This window comes from Saccostrea cucullata, unplaced genomic scaffold (assembly GCF_032062105.1).
Source record: "Saccostrea cucullata isolate Sc308-1 unplaced genomic scaffold, CSIRO_AGI_Scuc_v1 ctg54, whole genome shotgun sequence".
Taxonomy (NCBI): Eukaryota; Metazoa; Mollusca; class Bivalvia; order Ostreida; family Ostreidae; genus Saccostrea; species Saccostrea cuccullata.
Window position 1 is genome coordinate 304,502 of NW_026930475.1, and position 18,169 is coordinate 322,670.

General features: G+C 34.0%; 1 protein-coding gene across 2 annotated transcripts in view; it reads right to left on the minus strand.

Annotated features, from left to right (window-relative positions):
- LOC134228714 (adhesion G protein-coupled receptor A3-like) overlaps positions 1-17,639 on the minus strand; it is a 36,362-nt gene extending 18,723 nt beyond the window's left edge. Inside the window, exons 1-5 of one of the 2 annotated variants that reach the window (XM_062710401.1) lie at positions 17,346-17,639; positions 16,786-17,138; positions 12,158-12,229; positions 1,455-1,526; positions 780-851 (exon numbers count right to left, since the gene is read on the minus strand). In XM_062710401.1, coding sequence (XP_062566385.1) covers positions 780-851; positions 1,455-1,526; positions 12,158-12,229; positions 16,786-17,087 — 518 coding nt within the window. In that variant the 5' untranslated portion in view covers positions 17,088-17,138; positions 17,346-17,639. Of the gene's footprint in view, positions 1-779; positions 852-1,454; positions 1,527-12,157; positions 12,230-16,785 lie in introns of both variants that reach the window. The other variant, XM_062710400.1, reaches the window with a different exon arrangement.
- Positions 17,640-18,169: the final 530 nt, after the last annotated feature.

Sequence of the window (18,169 nt, forward strand, 5' to 3'; positions counted from 1 at the left end):
GCATTGAAGAATTTTATTCAGAAAACAAGGCCGTGCACTATTTCGGCATAGTATGCTTATGCTATATAAATCCTTAGACCACTATGCGAGAATAGTAGGGTATGGGTTATATAGAGACAAACTGACAGGAAGCATAATAATATCAAATGTCTCTACTGGACCTGCTGGTTACACAGCCAGCATCCAACCACTAGGCTACCAGGGCCATCAAACTTAGAGGAGCTCAGGCATTTTGATCTCTGTCTTGTAAAGTACAAAAGGCATATATAATAGAAAACTGAGACTGAGATCAAAAGTGAGCTCACCTTAGGTTTATGGCCCTGGAGTCTGGACTGGAGTATGAGACAGTTTACATCATTGTTTTCCAAAGATAAATGAACATCTAACAGCATAGCCAAAGCTATCTATCGCAGAATGGCCATGACAGAATGATAACACTATGGTATATTGTGGTTTCATCAATACATGTTGAGCACCAATTTTCGAGGATTTCGTTGTTGAGGCAGAGCAGATCCACAAAATTCAATGTTCATTGAATTATTCATTTGTATAGGCAATGCTTTTGTCCATGAAATTATGTATCCTTGAAAATGCCTGTTTTACAAAATTCACAAAAATTGATGCCAACGAAGATTGATGAAACCACAGTATGCCCTGGCAATTTCAAGGTGGAGGCATAATGATAAAACTTCATTTAATTTGGCAATAATTACTGGTGAGCTATAATATACAAATCAATGTGGTTTTGCTTTAATCATATTTATGCAAAAGAAACTTACAGTTTTTCTAGGTTGATCAGACCTTCAAACATGGCACTAGAGATGCTTCCAATCTTATTGTGTGAAAGATCCCTAAAATTGATAAATCAAATCCATAGCATTCAATGTACTTGTGATTAGACAACATGGATAAAAAATATGTGAATTTTGTGAAATATTGCTGCCAGTTGCTGGGCAGCAGTTCTCAGACCATATTTCTCTTGCTCTCTGGATGACGACCATCTCTCAGCATCTTGATCAAATCCAGCTTAGAAAACAAGAGGCCTATGGGCCAAAATGCCCACCTGCGTACATTTAGTTCTGCTGGTTTTCAAAAATTTTCATCTTTCATATTTTGATGAAAAAAATTGATGCCCTGCCCCAATATTACAGCTAAAAATTAAGTCTGTATCCAATCATTCCAATGAATAAGTGAGATGGTTTAACATCAATATCACTAACATAGCCTTACAGTTATGGAGAAGAATTTTTCCAGCATGAATGTATAATTAAGTTTAATTTAGAGTTTAATTTGAATACAAAGTAATTCACATTATCTTACTTTATATTAGCTGTCATTAGAGTGCAATTCAATTCCCTTTATTTTACTTTGATCTTATTCATTCACTGAAAATTCAACTTTCCATGTGAAAAGGGTATAAGTAGTTTTAACTTTTAGACCTTGTATATACTTACAATTTTACAAGTTCTTTCAAGCCCAGGAAAGCACCCTTTTTTATCATTGTTATTTTGTTGTGGCTGAGGTCCCTGAAATAAAAATGCTATAATTTACAAAAAGCTGCTGCATCATCAAAATAAATTGTAAATGTTCAAAAAAAATATCTCTGAATCCACAAAGTAATGTAAATTTACCCAAAATATTTCTTTAAAATTAAACATTTAAGTTTATAATCATATTATATAGGGAAAATTGTCAAATCTCAAATATATATTCAGAAAACGTTAATAGGAATACAACATGTATCAGCTACCGGTATGTGTTTTCTAATTGACAATTGATCAACAAATATATTTTAGGCTAAAAAAAAAAAAACAACAGGTATCCAGGCATTCAGAGAAATTGTCACAAATTTTATACTTATATAGTATTCTATTCTTCTATTTCCTTCATGAATTATATAATACAGAGTGCTAAAATAAAATGCTTTTGCTATCATTGCAAGATATCACAAATCACCTCTAATTTCATATTATGCTAATAAGCATTAGTATCTAAGGCTTGATTGAACAAAATCTATTTTTTCTAAAAATGTATTTATTTTTTTTCCATTTATAAGGTACAAATGTCAACTTTTTATAAGACCTTTTCTAAGACTTCAAAAAACCATGAATCATATAAAGATGAATAACATGAAAATTGTTGCATGAAAAATTTTCATTTTCAAGCTTCATATCAATGCTTTTTAAATTAAATATCTATTTTTTTTTTTTTAGATATCCTTCCTGGCTAAGGATTGGATATCCTTAAACAGGGTAAATAGCAAGAGGCCTATGGGACACAAAGCTAACCCAAGTTACAAAGAAATATCCTTCACAAATATATTAGAGGTAATTATATTTTAGAGCCTAAGTCCATGCCAGTTCTTGTCAGATAATTCAGGTGCATGTTACATGATTAGAACTCATACATGTTGTTTGTAAGACACATGTGTGCTTATTCATATTTGCACTAATCAGTTGAAAAAGTAAGATTGCACAGATTTTAAATGCACTTATTCACATGCATTTATAGATAAAACATAGATAATGAAACCCTTTATTGCATTTTAGTCATCAACTTTGAGTCCATGTTTAAATTTTAATTTTTAAAAGGGGGATAACTTTTAGAAAATGTACCTTTGTATCTGATCATCCCCAAGTGTGTTGTTTCTAAAGGGAAATAACTTTTATCAAATGTACTTTGTTTCTTATGCCCAATGTTTCAATTTTTCTTTAAAAGGGGGATAACTAGTACTGAATAAGTTGTATGTCTCTGTCAGTTAAGTTTGTTGAAAATATATATTTTTGATAAAAATTGATTTTTCAACATTTCCCATACATTTGATTGGAATGGTGCTACTTGAATACACTTTATTTAAACAATAAAATAGTTTCTTTGGTTGTTAGTATGGAAATTAATGTCACAGCTGTTGCAGAAAAAAAATGCATAACCCGAGTTAGAGAGTTAGCGAGTTTAGTCTATTTTTTCTGCAATAGCTGGGACATTAATACACACACTAACACCCAAAGAAAGACACTTTATTGTTATATTTACATCTGTATAAATAAACATTTAAAGTAGGTTCAAAGAGATTAATTATTGTATTAATAATATGTACGCCATGGTACGTTTCATTGATGGAACAGCCACTGATCAAGAAATCTGTACACTATGTGATGTGCCTAGTGTTGTTTAAGAACTGATAAATGGCAAATGAATGGTTTTCTCAAATAAAGGAGAAAAAACTATGAAGTGGACATATATGAATATATATGCAAAAGACATTCTGACAAAGCACTTAATTTTGCAGAAGCTGCTTTCTGCAAAAGGCATGAAATTGAATACATATAGCCATATTTTGTATTTTACATTATGTACATTTAATTTCTGTAGTTAAATTATTCAGTTGTTTATAGGCAAAAAAATTCTGCCTATATTTAGGTGCATTAATAATGCCTATCCATAGTCATAAACAAAAACCCAAACAACAAAAAAAAAAAACCAAAGAAAAAAAAATCAAATTTGGATAAACATATGAATCAAAAGGATAGGGAAATAAGGGGCCCAAAAAACTTTTCCTCAACTACTTGAAATACTTATGTATTAAGGCCAGATCCCATTACATTATCAATCAAATAGTACTTAGTCAGGCTTGATTGATTCCGGAGAACAAACAAAGACAGACTGTCGAGTATAGCCTTCTGTGGGTGGGCTATGTCAATCATACAATCATTACACTACCACAAGCAGAATTCACCATCAATCTTATTTCACCTAGCCCATTGGAGCTAAAGGTGCATTACATTCAACAAATATTCCTCCTTTGTAATGTGATGTTATCAATGATTTCTGATAAGCCTCTGGTGAGCTGACCCTGAAACTCATAACAATCAAGTTTTCAGTGAGCATTTACTGTTTGTTTAATTTACAACCCTCACGCAACCCACAACTTTATTTTTTTTTTAAATATTATTACCCTTTTTTATAAATACCATTGAATAATTTTCAAATTATGCTAAATCATTATATGAAGATTTTTAAAATCATTTATTAAATTTGCTTTTTTGCTTAATCATCTCATATAAGGCCATAATAAAAATATTCCTAGATTCTCATCCCCGCCCGCCCTGATTTTATACCCCCGCCTCGATTTTTTTTTATTTCTGTTTTTATTAGTTTTAAATCGGGATCGGTATTCATCTACCATTTTACTTTTTTAAAAATGTTGACATGATTTTGACAGCTGAAAAGATGTTAATTGCTGTAATACATGCGTACATATTTTAAACAAGGGTCATTGGTTGAAAAATATTGGAGACGATGTGAAGTAAGAGATAACTGAACCTTTACTATGACTTTTATTTGGGTATTGTAGATAATTACACCGATTGACCAGGTCAATAAAAAATCTACAAAATTGAAAAAATAAAAAATATAAAATAAAAGCCGCCCGCCCGCCTCGATTTTTAAAAAAATTCGGATGAGATTCTAGCAATTTATCTATTATGGCCTAACTGTCATTTTTTTAAATTTTTAAGAAGTGCACTTACTAAAGGTGTTGATAAACTTAAAAAAAATTACATGGATCATGGTATGTATAAGCATTAGATAAAGCCATCACACAAGGGGACAAACATTCAGCATTAGATATAGCCATCACACAAGGGGACCAAACATTCAGCATTAGATATAGCCATCACACAAGGGGACAAACATTCAGCATTAGATATAGCCATCACACAAGGGGGCCAAACATTCAGCATTAGATAAAGCCATCACACAAGGGGACAGACATTCAGCATTAGATATAGCCATCACACAAGGGGACAAACATTCAGCATTAGATATAGCCATCACACAAGGGGGACAAACATTCAGTATTACCGGTAGATATAGCTATCACACAAGGGGAGGCCAACATTCAGTATTTAATTAGATATAGCCATCACACAAGGGGGGCAACATTCAGCATTAGATATAGCCATCACACAAGGGGAGGCCAACATTCAGTATTAGATATAGCCATCACACAAGGGGGCCAAACATTCAGCATTAGATATATAGCCATCACACAAGGGGGGGGGGGGGGGGATTCAGCATTAGATATAGCCATCACACAAGGGGGGCGGGGGGCAACATTCAGCATTAGATATAGCCATCACACAAGGGGGCCAAACATTCAGCATTAGATATAGCCATCACAAAAGGGGGCCAAACATTCAGCATTAGATATAGACAACACACAAGGAGGCCAAACATGCAGCATTATATATAGCCATCACACAACGCTGCCAAACATTCAGCATTAGATATAGCCATCAAACAAGGGGGGGGGGCACTAACATTCAGTATTAGATATAGCCATCACACAAGGGGGCCCAACACTCAGCATTAGATATAGCCATCACACAAGGGACTCAACATTCAGCATAAGATATAGCCATCACATAAGGGACTCAACACTCAGCATTAGATATAGCCATCACATAAGGGACTCAACATTCAGCATTAGATATAGCCATCACCCAAGGGGGGGCCAACATTCAGCATTAGATATAGCCATCACACAAGAGACTCAAAACTCAGCATTAGATATAGCCATCACACAAGGGGGCAAAATACTCAACATTATATTTAACCATCACACAAGGGGGCAAATATTCAGCATTAAATATAGCCATCACACAAGGGGGGGGGGGGGGGGGGGGGCGGCGGCTAACATTCAGCATTAGATATAGCCATCACACAATGAACTCAAAACTCAGCATTAGATATAGCCATCACACAAGGGGGGGGGGGGGAAGGCAACATTCAGCATTAGATAAAGCCATCACACAAGGGGGGCAAACATTCAGCATTAGATATAGCCATCACACAAGGGACTCAACACTCAGCATTAGATATAGCCATCACACAAGGGGGCCAAACATTCAGCATTAGATATAGCCATAACACAAGAGGCCCAGAGGCCACATCGCTCACCTGAGCAAATCGGCTAGGAAAAAGCACAAATCAGATCAGAACTGAAAAAGTTCACTGAAGGGGGGGGGGGGGGGCTTGAATTTTAATACTACCTGAGAATGGCTTCATATTAAAAGAGCATATGACTTTGCTGTTCTTCATAAAAAGATTTTTTTAAAAATTTTCTTCTAATATATAACTTCATAATAATTTGAATTTGATTCCCCATTGTTTCCCTCCCTTCCACAAAGGGCCATGATTTGAATAAATTTAAATCTTCAATACATGAGGATGCTTAAATGTCAACATAGCCTTTCTGTTCATGGGATTTTTTCCTTTATTTTTCTATGTAAAACTTTGATCCACCATTGTGGCCTCACCCTACCCTTGAGGGTTATGATTTGAACAAATTTAATTCTACACTTCCTGAAAATGCTTCCATATAGATACTAGTATTACTAATCATGGCTTTGCTATTCTTGGGAAGATTCTTTTAAATATATATTTTAATGTAAAACTTGGATCCCCCATTTTGGGCCACCCTATCCCTGGGGGTTATGATTTGAACAAACTAGAATCTATATGATTCCACATAAATATCACACATGGCTTTGAAGTACTTGAGAAGATGATTTAAAAGATTTCCCTATCTAGTCCAATGTAGAACTTTGATCAACCATTTTGCCCCCCCCCCAAAACCCCCGGAGGTCATGATTTGAACAAACTTAAATCTACACTACCTGAGGATGCTTCCACATGAGTTTCATCTTTCCTGGCCCAGTGGTTCTTGACAAGAAGATTTTTAAAGATTTTCCCTATATACGCCTATGTAAAACTTTGATCGGCCATTGTGGCCCCACCCTACCCCCGGGGCAGGGGTTCAAAATTCCTCAAGCCCGACGTCCCAGACTAACAAATTCCGGATCCGGACTCGGCATTTAGAATTCGCCAAAGTCCTGGGACTTGGCTATGTTTCTTGTTTATCTTTTTTTTTTAAGTTAAAAAAAAATGATCGTAAAGGTAAAAATATATCAAATTCTCAAATGTATTAAGTAAAAATGTGGGTTTTGGGGATAAAATACCCATCAAAAATCACGTCTTTTAATTTTCCGTTGCGGTTAGACTCTTGCTTTTACGCAATTCCTCATGTTTCTTCCTATATGACAAACGGCAATGAGTTTGTTAAATATTTCGGTTTTACCAGCAGTAATGCTAAAAAAGGAACGACAAATAAAAGACCCCGTGAGGAACAGGAAGCAGGGGATCAAAATAATTGTAATGTACCAATCACACACTCATGTATGACTATATGACAGTTTATGGAGGAAAAATAAAACATATATTAATACATATAGTCTTTATTCATTCAATGCAACAAATGAAAATAAATTATAAGTAACATAAATTTAATGATGTATACAGTGTAGGTAAATATGGACTCTGAAATTTCTTCCTCGGACTTGCCTAAAATTTACTCTTTAAGTCCTGGACTTGACCATGACAAAAAAAATTTGAACCCCTGCCGGGGGTCATGATTTGAACAAACTTGAATCTAAACTACATGAGGATGCTTCCACATGAGTTTCATCTTTCCTGGCCCAGTGGTTCTTGAGAAGAAGATTTTTGAAAAATGCCATTAATTTTTCACTAATTCATAATTATCTCCCCTTGGAGAAGGGCTTGGCCCTTCATTTGAACAAACTGAAATCCCCTTCACCTAAGGATACTTTGTGGCAAGTTTGGTTGAAATTGGCACAGTGGTTCTTGAGAAGAAGAAGAAAATGTGACCAACAAATTTTGATCAGAAAAGCTCACTTGAGCCTTTGGCTCAGGTCACACAAGGGGGCCAAACATTCAGCATTAGATATAGCCATCACACAAGGGGCCCAACATTAAGCATTGGATATAGCCATCACACAAGGGGGCCAAACATTCAGTATTAGATATAGCCATTGCACAAGGGGGCAAACATTCAGTATTAGATATAGCCATCACACAAGGGGTAATCAACCATTTCTGACAACAATATAACCAGCATCATACCAAGTATTCAAAATTCAAGTCAAATATAGGCTTCATACCAGGGATTCAGGGGTCCCTTTTGTTTGGTTTACATACTTTACAGTCCCATGATGCATCAAATGATAAGTTTTGATCACCACAGGCTTCACAGTATCCAAGATATGCATCAAATTCAATCTGCATCTTTGGCTTACAGCCTTACGCGAGCTAAAATTTGCTAATATTGCAAAACAAACACTTTTTCAAACTGCATCCAGTTTTTGGTCTTGGGTTGATAAAGGGTGTGATATTTTAGTGTTACAAACATGATGAAATACATCTAATTCAGCCATGGCAATTACAAAAGTGAATGGAAAAATCAAATTTGGGTGGTATTCAAGAGAGTCAATAATTGGTACCTGTTTGGTACAGGCAAAACATTATTTGAAAACATTGAATGCTCTCCTTTGTATTACCACACAATCTCTGGTCTTCAGAGCTTGATTACTTTACATGACTAGGATTTATTTATTTGGATTTTTAATTTTTTTTCCCACAACATTAGTGCTGGGTATCGCGGCTGAAAAATCGTATCGCGATATATTGCAATATTATATTTTGTATTGCAATATATCACAATATAAAATTTTTAATAAATTTTTCTTTTCATCAATGTTAAATGAAAACATAAACTCAAATTACATGTATTCTCGAGTTGATATTGCAACTGCCTGATCACATTGTGTGTACGCAAGTGGCAAGCTAAGTTTTTTGTGGCACAACTTTAAGAATCAAGTTGTAATATTCAGATTCTGCTTTAACATGAAGGGCTTTCATGTAACAATTGTCGTCTTTTCGTTTCTGACAGACATGTCTCTGATTTCCGACGTTGCTTGCTGCCATATTTTACCTTGAAAAGGGCAAATAACTCTTTTTGTAACAATTTGTTACAATTTATAGCATACGACCCTAACCGGTATTCACAAAAAAATTACGTATTGTGAAGAACAAAATCGGGATACACCGGTTAACCGGTAATATCGCACAGCACTACACAACATAATGAAAGAAATTCAGTTAGATAAAATCTAATCTCGTTTTCATAGAATAAGAAACAGAGATGTATGAATGAGTTCACACTGTCACTTTAGTTTTAACTTATAGTACATTAACTGCAATATTTTATCAGAATTTTTCCTTCATTATCTACATCATACTATTGTACTTTTTAATATAAAGATTTTTCGCTGTGAAGTTCATTTACAACAAAGTTTATAATTTCTTACCCAAAGCTAGTACATATTTTATGTCAATTTATCTTAAAGTTAGTGATTTTGGGTCAACATGTTATATTCGCTTTCACATTCCTAAATTTTCAGTATTCAAATCATTGGTAAAATTAAAATCTACAAAATCTATATGCTACTAAAAGCCTATAAGCACACACTTTTCTCCTCTCAAAAAACAACACAATAATTTTTTTTAATCTCATACAATAAAGATACATGATCAACATGATCAAGTGCTGATTTTTATCATGATCATATCATTATCATGATAAAGTACAATGAGAAGGCTTTTTAATTTGTGGGGTATGTGTTTTCCCAGGTAAACTTCATTTATACAGCCAAATGTCCACAAAAAAGAAAGATAAAAAGCTCTGATACTGTTTCTGACACACAAGCCCAAGCATTTTGCCACTATTGGTCAATGATCAGCAATTTCCCAGAATCTCATTATTGTGTAGCCCTACAGTTGAGTTTTACAGTAAACCACTTCATTTTTGGCACAGAGTGTATAATCCTTTGTCTAATGAAAAATATATGAATTTCTACATGTTCATATATAGTTTAAAAAAATTTTTAACCAAAATTCATCAGTACTAAATCTTTATATATTTTTAAATGATTTATTCAATACTAAACTTCATTTCATAATGATATTGGAGCACTATTAACTGTTTTCAACAACATATGATTCAATAGTAGAAAAATTTAAAAAAAAGAATTTGTATAAGAATAAAACTCCTGAGCACAGTAAGCACAGCTGACACATATCTCCATAACTTCCTGGATCTTTATAGCAGCCTTAACACACGCACTGCCTAACCACACAACACTAGGTTTTAAACAGACTTCAAGGTAAAGGTACAACACTTAAAACATGACTTCTGAGAAGTGGGGAGGAATTTCCATGGTAACCATAACAGAGAGCTGCTTTTGCTAAAAAAATGATTAAAGGCAGCACTACCAGGTGGTAGGGGCGGCTCATTAACAAGTCAAATATTCTCAGTTAAAGAATGTCTAGAAAATAAAACATGTTCATTATTCATGAATTAAATAAATGACATTTCTTCTACAGGTCCCTCAATAGAAACATAAAAGAAGCCACCACCAGAACTTGAAACTGCTTTAATATGTCATGAGTATTTCTGCTGCCTTCCCTGTAATCTACATACAGTGCAATCACAGAACTGGGACAAATATTTTGTGTAAAATTTATAGAAAATTTATCTTATCTTATGAATTAAATGAAATCCAAGATTGACAGAAACCTGGTTCTCTCTCACTTTTTTAAAAATTATAAATATATATTAATTTGCATAGAACTAACTGCCCAATTGTCATCATTTAATACTTAATTTCTTCTAGAAAACTTTTTAAACTGTGTGTAAAAATACAGATTTTTCCTTAAAAATCAAATGTTCAGGCACATATAAGTAACAAGTCTGCAAAAATATGCTCCATCATATATAACCTATCATTGGCTCATACTTTAGCAGACTAATGTTTGAAACTATTAAAATGTAAGGCATTTGTTTTTAGCTCACCTGAGTTGAAGGCTCAAGTGAGCTTTTCTGATCACATTTTGTCTGTCCTTCATCTTTAAATTTTTGACCCTTCCAGAGGTAAGCCAATTTTAACCAAAGGGCAAAGCATCCTTGGATGAAGGAGAGTTTATTGTTAAAATGAAGGGCCAAGTTTTACAGGGGAGAAATATAAGAAAAAAATCTTTAAAAAATCTTCTCAAGAACCCCTGGGCCAGAAAAGCTGAAACTTATGTGGAAGCATCCTTGGGTAGTGTAGATTTTAAATTGTCAATATCATGACCCCGGGGGGTAGGGCGGGGCCACAATAGGGAATCCATGTTTTACATAGAAATATATAGAAAAATCTTTAAAAATCTTCTTTTCAAGAACCACTGGGCCAGGAAAGCTGAAACTTATGTGAAAGCATCCTGGGGTAGTGTAGATTCTAAGGTATTAAAATCATGACAGGGGAGGGGGATAGGGGGCTACAATAGGTATAACAAGAAGGGGAACCTGGTAAAGAACTGCATAATCCAAGTTACTCAGGTGAGTGATGTGGCCCATGGGCCTCTTGTTATACTAGATTTGACAACATAATGTATCCTTTAATGGGCTTTTTTATAATCTGCATTCGGGCTCATAGAGGGTGTGACCGATTTCACAGGTGATGCATTATGCTTCAGTAAAATTGATGATACACAGTCTGAAAAATTTCGAAATATCTATGTTTTATAAAACTCTTCAAATATTTGTTCACTACCTCAATTTTCAGATTGTTCAACTGTACATTTTTTTTTACTTATACATATTTAAATGTGGACTTATCAAATGATGGATTTACCATTCATGATTTGACAGTTTTCTTTTCAATTAAAAGAAAATTGAGACAGAAAGTTTTAGAGTGGGCTGCTGCTGCTAGAATTGACACGGACAATGTGCTATTTTAATCAACAGAAGCACAAGAAGTGTTTTATAATATTTATATCCACTAAAACAAAGCATAATGTTAAGGAACTTTTTAATGCACATGAAAAATAACCTAATGATTTGTTTCTTTTTTAAATTGTATCGGATCGAAAAAATTGAATTGTGACACAAGTATTGCAATACGTATCGTATCGTGGAGGGGGTGTATCGTTTCAGCCCTAATACACAGTTGGGTATATAATAAATCATATCATTTGGGATTTTCTGCTGTAATTAAAAAGTTTTTAGCTAGAAAAGTTGGTCCAGTGATTTGAAAAGATGAAAAATTAACAAGTGGGTTTTAAGACCTACAACCAGTATACCTGTAGCTCTGGTCTTTATTTTTTATACTCTGCATAACACTTATATTCACAATAAAGAGGTTTCCACTTTATTCAAGTTCACAATCCGTGGTTGCTGTATACAACGTTAAGGACTTACAGTTTTTGTAGGGATGACACTCTGTTAAATCCACCCTCCTCTAATGCTGTGATGGCATTCTTACTCAGGTCCCTACAATGACAGAAATGTCACATCCACTTTGAAGTGTAACTAAATAACTGACCAAAGTATAATAACTAAATAATTGATCATAATAAAATAACTAGATAACTGACTAAAGTATAATAACTAAATAATTGATCATTGTAAAATAACTTGATAACTGACCAAAGTATAATACGAGGTAACTAAGTAATTGATCATTGTAAAATAACTAGGTAACTGACTAAAGTATAATAACTTAATAACTGACCAAAGTATAATAACTAACCAAAGTATAATAACTAATATATTAACTATAAATAACTAACCAGTGTTTATAATATCTAAATATCTGACAGTGTACAATAATATAATAACTGACCAAGTGCACAGCATTTGAAATTACTGCCTGACCAGTGCACAGCATTTGAAATTACTGCCTGCCCAGGATACCTGCAGGCAGGGACAAAACAACTTCAGTTGCAAGCGTAGTAGCTGGGCTAACTGCTAGTTCCTGTTTTCTTTTGTTTTTGCTATTAAGCAACATAATGTAAGTCTAATGTTAAGAATTACAAAACTGCAGTATCACAAATTTGAATGAAGTATATATAGAAACACTGATAGACAACAATTATTTATATAACTTTCATAATCATGAGAAATTTAATACAGGACGCTTGCCATCCACGTCAAAAAGTTTTTGCCTCTTGAATTTTCTAGATACGTGTGTTTCATTATGTGCCTACGTGGTGGATTTATTTTAAAATAGCTATTTTTCTTTCCTTGCAGGATAATAAATAATTATAATTTGATAACTTTGTAACGCGTTTAATTTGAATGGTGTAATTTCCACTTTTATTTAATGTGGTTTTGCAGTTATGGATTGATTTTTTGTTTAATGTGGTTTATGCAATGGATTTATTTTTTGAAGTTCTGTAAATAGTAAAGAAAACTGAATCCCTAATACATACTGGTGATGCATAATGCCATGCAGTCTTCTAATCATGCAAACAGTTAAATTAAATGTTGTATAGTAGAACTGTCAATAAGAATTTCCAAGTTCCAACAGTTTCCATATTATACAGTTGGGACCTGAACCAGAACCCATGGGTCATGAATTTCACAATTTTGATAGATAACTCTATGCTCAATGTAAATGTGCAAACAGTTTGCTGGCCTGATGCCCAGGAGTAAAACAGAATTTCCTAAGGTTTAAAACATTTTCCTTTATGATTTTACAATGGATAATATACATGTACCAACCTAGCCCCTCCCTGGGGTTTGAATACAAAATCAGAGGTCATAATTTCACAAAAGGACTTCTTATTTATCATAAAACAGTTTGCCTGATTGATGTCCTGGTCCAAAGAATCAGATCATGAAGCAGTTTAAGACATTATTATAGGAGAAAGCATATATAATTTCAAATGCTATTTTATGCCCCCAGATCAGAAGATCCCAGGGGTATATTGTTTTTGTCCTGTCTGTCTGTTTGTCTCTCTGTCTGTTGTCAACTTTAACCTAGCCCATAACTATTGAGTGGGTGGGGCTATGGCTTTCATATTTCAAAGGTGTATTCCTTGTGACAAGACCTTTCCATGGTACCACCAAATTTGACCTCTTGACCTTGACCTTGGAGTTTGACTTACTTTTACAAAAACATACTTTAACCATGGCCATAACTTTTGAACATTTAGAGCTAGTGCTTTCATCCTTCACATGTGTATTCATTGTGACAAGACCTTTCAGCTGGTATAAATATTTTTGACCTTTTGACCTTGACCTAAGAGTTTGACTCACTTTTTAAAAACTTTAACCTTGGTCATAACTTTTGAACAGTTAGAAATAGGGCTTTCATATTTCAGAGGTGTATTTCTTGTAACAGGATCTTCCTTTGGGTACCAACACTTTTGACCTTGACCTTTGAAGTTTGACATGCATCTGAAAGAATTCAACCCTTGCCATAAGCTGCCATATGGGGCATCAGTGTTTCACAAAGACATCTTGTTCTATTCCATAGTGTTTATAATCTGTTTTTAAGTGTCAGTAATGAATTAATGATATTCAATTATGATTGGCCAAAATTTTGACTATATGATTCATCATCAGGGATTTACCAATTGATCCTCATGGGCTAAAAATATCAATAGCCTACTGGTAGATTTCATGCTTTATCATATTTATATATAATTTCAGCCCAGCCCTGGAGGAAAGTCCAGAAATAAAACTTCACAATGGAATGGAACAAGTAGTCAGCCACACGAGTCACGAGGCTTGCAAACATTTGTCTATAGTGAAAAAAATTTCTGAGATACAATACATTTTTCATTTAAATCCAATTAAATCCCAAACCTCAGGAGACTAACATGAAACTGAAGTGTCACAATTAATTTAAGTTTCCTGACTTCTAGTTTTAATTTACCAAAACCCAACAGGACCAAGGCCAGTAAAATTGATAATCTGATAATATCCATCAAGCCTTTAGATTTTTTTTCAAAGCAAGGCTCAATAAAAGGTCAAGGAAAAAAAAGCACTGGTATGTTAAACCTGACCCATCCTAAATTTTCCTGCCAATCAAAATGTGTCTTTTTGATTGCATCAATCTCAAAACATTTTCCTTTAAAAGTTAAGTTTCATATTAGCTCTCTTTCAATTTGCAAGAGTGTTCACACTGTTGGGTAGATGGAAATCATAAATTCTCAGACCCACTTACCCTTTTATTGCAGAGGTGCAATGTAAATGTAATTTGCATTTTCATGGAATTTCAGATTTAATCACTCAGAATCTACACTATTTCAGGAAAATTCCAAATGTGTTTCTTTTTCTCTGTAGCAGTTTTTAAAAAGAAGATATTTTTAAAGACCCCATCCATATTTTGCCTTTCCTTGATTATCTCCCCTTGAAAGAGGCCTGGTTGGCCTTTATTTTACAAAAATAAAATTCTGTTTCCTTCACCCAATAATGCTTTTTCCAACTTTGGGTAATTAGCCCAGTGATTCTCAAGAAAAAGTCAAACATGTAAGAAGTTTACCAGCACATGGATGGCAGACAAGTTGACTGGACAAAGTTTGAACTAAATCTTATTATAGTTTTTATACTTTAATGTATAGATGATAAAAAGTATTATCAATTCATGGTCCTACTTTTCTTCAGAAGTGACTTTTTTTTTAAAATTCTTCAATTCATAATAAATATTTTTGGTTCATTTATGAATATTCCTAAAATTTAGCCCACCTCCTCAGAGGTTTATGATCTCACAAATCTCAAATTCTACAGTGCATGAAGATGCTTGTATTTATGTGTGTGTATGTTAAAATTTGTTTAACAAACATTTTTTTTTTACTCAAAAATGTGAAAAGTTATATATCTATGCATGGACACACTGTATAGTGCTATGGGTTCTTAATATATGTGTTATTTAATTACAAATCATAGAAACATGTACAAAGGCTTATAAAACATTTATTTAATATGATGCAAGTCGTAACAATAGGCCCCTGGAGCCCCAATGCTAACCTGAAAAACTATGGCCCTCTTTTTCATCAGCAATTCTTTTTCCTTTATCGACTCCCATGTAAAAACTTAATCACCCATTGTAGTTCCAGTCTATTCCTCGAGGTTATGATTTGAACAAACTTGAATTAATTGACACTTTTTGAGGATTTTGTTATTAATGAATATTCTATTATTAATATAATCTTGATTTGCTGTTCCTGGGCAAAAGATTGTTTGCATGCATTCCTATGTCCAAAAAAAAATTGACCCCCCCCCAAGTAGATGCTAATATATATATATATATAAATATGACTGATCCTGACTATATTGTTAATATTATGTATTCTATGAAAAACTTGGCTCCCCATTATCAGTTACAGATCCATCACTTAATATATATTAGAGGTGTCAGAACAATATTGAGTGCAAGGTAAAAACCATTTCCCTCCCCCCTTTGTTGCCCTTGAGACAGAATGCCTCCATAAACTGTCATTTTTAAGAACTCCCTTTTAATAATATTCCTTTACTCCTGAAAAGGCATCTTGGATCTCACATATTACAGTTGTATAGGATTATGTTAGGTGTATGAATCATTACACTATAGCAGCCCTGTATGTATAATGTGGAATACAAGACAAACTGTAATTGTCATCTCAGATCAAGTGATATTGATAAGGCTGTGTGACTTTGTGGTCTTCATTTAAACTGAGAAACAATAAATGTCCCAAGCCAGTGTCTTCTTGGGTGGTGCGTAATATCATTAATCAATCCAAGGGAACATCTCAAAAGTCCTTCACTGGTTACCAACACATGCTGCATGGTGTTTCTTTGATTTATATTTGTGTAGTTTACCTGTGTTTCTCCCTCTTACAGCCATTACAGGTTGGCATTATAGCAGTAAAATTCAGTTTAAACATTTCATTTGTGGGGCCAAATATTGACAAGATCTGACATTTAAAAACCTTGTTCATTTACTGAACTCAACTAACTCTTGTACTCTTTAAGTTCTATTTAAGTGTATCTCTTACCCTAGGAAAAAAATTAAGCCCCTGGTAGTAACTTGTTATTTGTGTTTTATCACCCAAACTTACAGAATGACAGTGTCAAGTGGTAAGCTGCTGATCATTGCTACAGAAGTAATCACAGACAGACTTCCAGCACACACCACCTTCCTTCCCCGAGATCCCAGCTGAGGGCTCCCACTCTTGCCTTGGCCTTTAGAGTCCATGGAGCTGAGTTTGCTCCCTTTGGACCCCTCCCGAGGTTTTCTGGTGGTACACGTACACAAAGGGGGGCATGCCTCGGCGAGCAGGGCTGATACAAGGAGACAGAGCAGGAGGAATCTTGTGTGGTGATAAATCCACCAGAATGGGCGTTCAACACCATGTCCCATCCTTCTGCACCAAATTTCATTCCACAGAGAAGCACATCCTCATATCATAGACTAGGAGTTCCATGTACAAAACAGATGAGTTCCATTATGCTTCATTCACAAATTTTCACAAAATTATGCACTTGCGTAGATTACACATAACACAAATGTATACACATAACACAAATGTATTAGGGATTTTTCTTTTTACACATGGGCCTAATCCATTTTGACACATTCGAAACAAATCTCTTGTAAGAATCCTTTAATTTTACGTACGCATTGTAATCACAGATAGGAGAATGCTTATCTCACTGGCTCAGGCATTCCGTACAGAAAATAACCAGACACTGAGAAAGCGATCTCGATCTCGCTCTGTCGAGTGTTTTCTTCGCATCTTTGAATTTAAAAACACCTGAAATTTCAATCAGTGATTCATTAAAAGGACAAATTATCGTGTTTGTAATCTTTTTAAAATGTCACAGGCTTTAGTAAAAGGTAAAAAGCATCCCAAAAATCAGCAAATCTTAACCCGTGCACAACCTACAGCTTCGTGGGCCATCTTGGTTTTTACAGTTATTGTGACGTCACGATTTCTATTTTCGGCGCAAGACATAAGGTAACGAAAGGGATTCCCTTCTCTTACAACACTTGGTAGTAATTTTAATGGTCAATATATATATATTTATATAAATATATTTATATTGTTAATATATAATAATAATAATATTGTTCAAAGTGTTAAGATTACTAGATAAACAGAATTTACACAAACAGCATTTAACCAAAGAAAAAAATCTGCGTAAAAAATGTGTAAAATTTTATATCTTTTAATGAAAAAGTGACTTACAGGTCCAATGGGCCGAGTACAGTAAATTTAGTTTACATGGTTTAATGTTTATATGTTGTTCACAATTTAAATAAAAAAATTTATACATGAAATGCACTATGTGATTGTCACTTTTTAAAATGATTATTTACTAGACAACTTAAGGTGGAGTGTCACACCAACTTTTTATTTTATAGATCCTTGACTCATCCTTTTTTAAACAATGTTGTTTCAGCATTGAAAGGCCGATATTAGCTCTTAATTATTTTATATT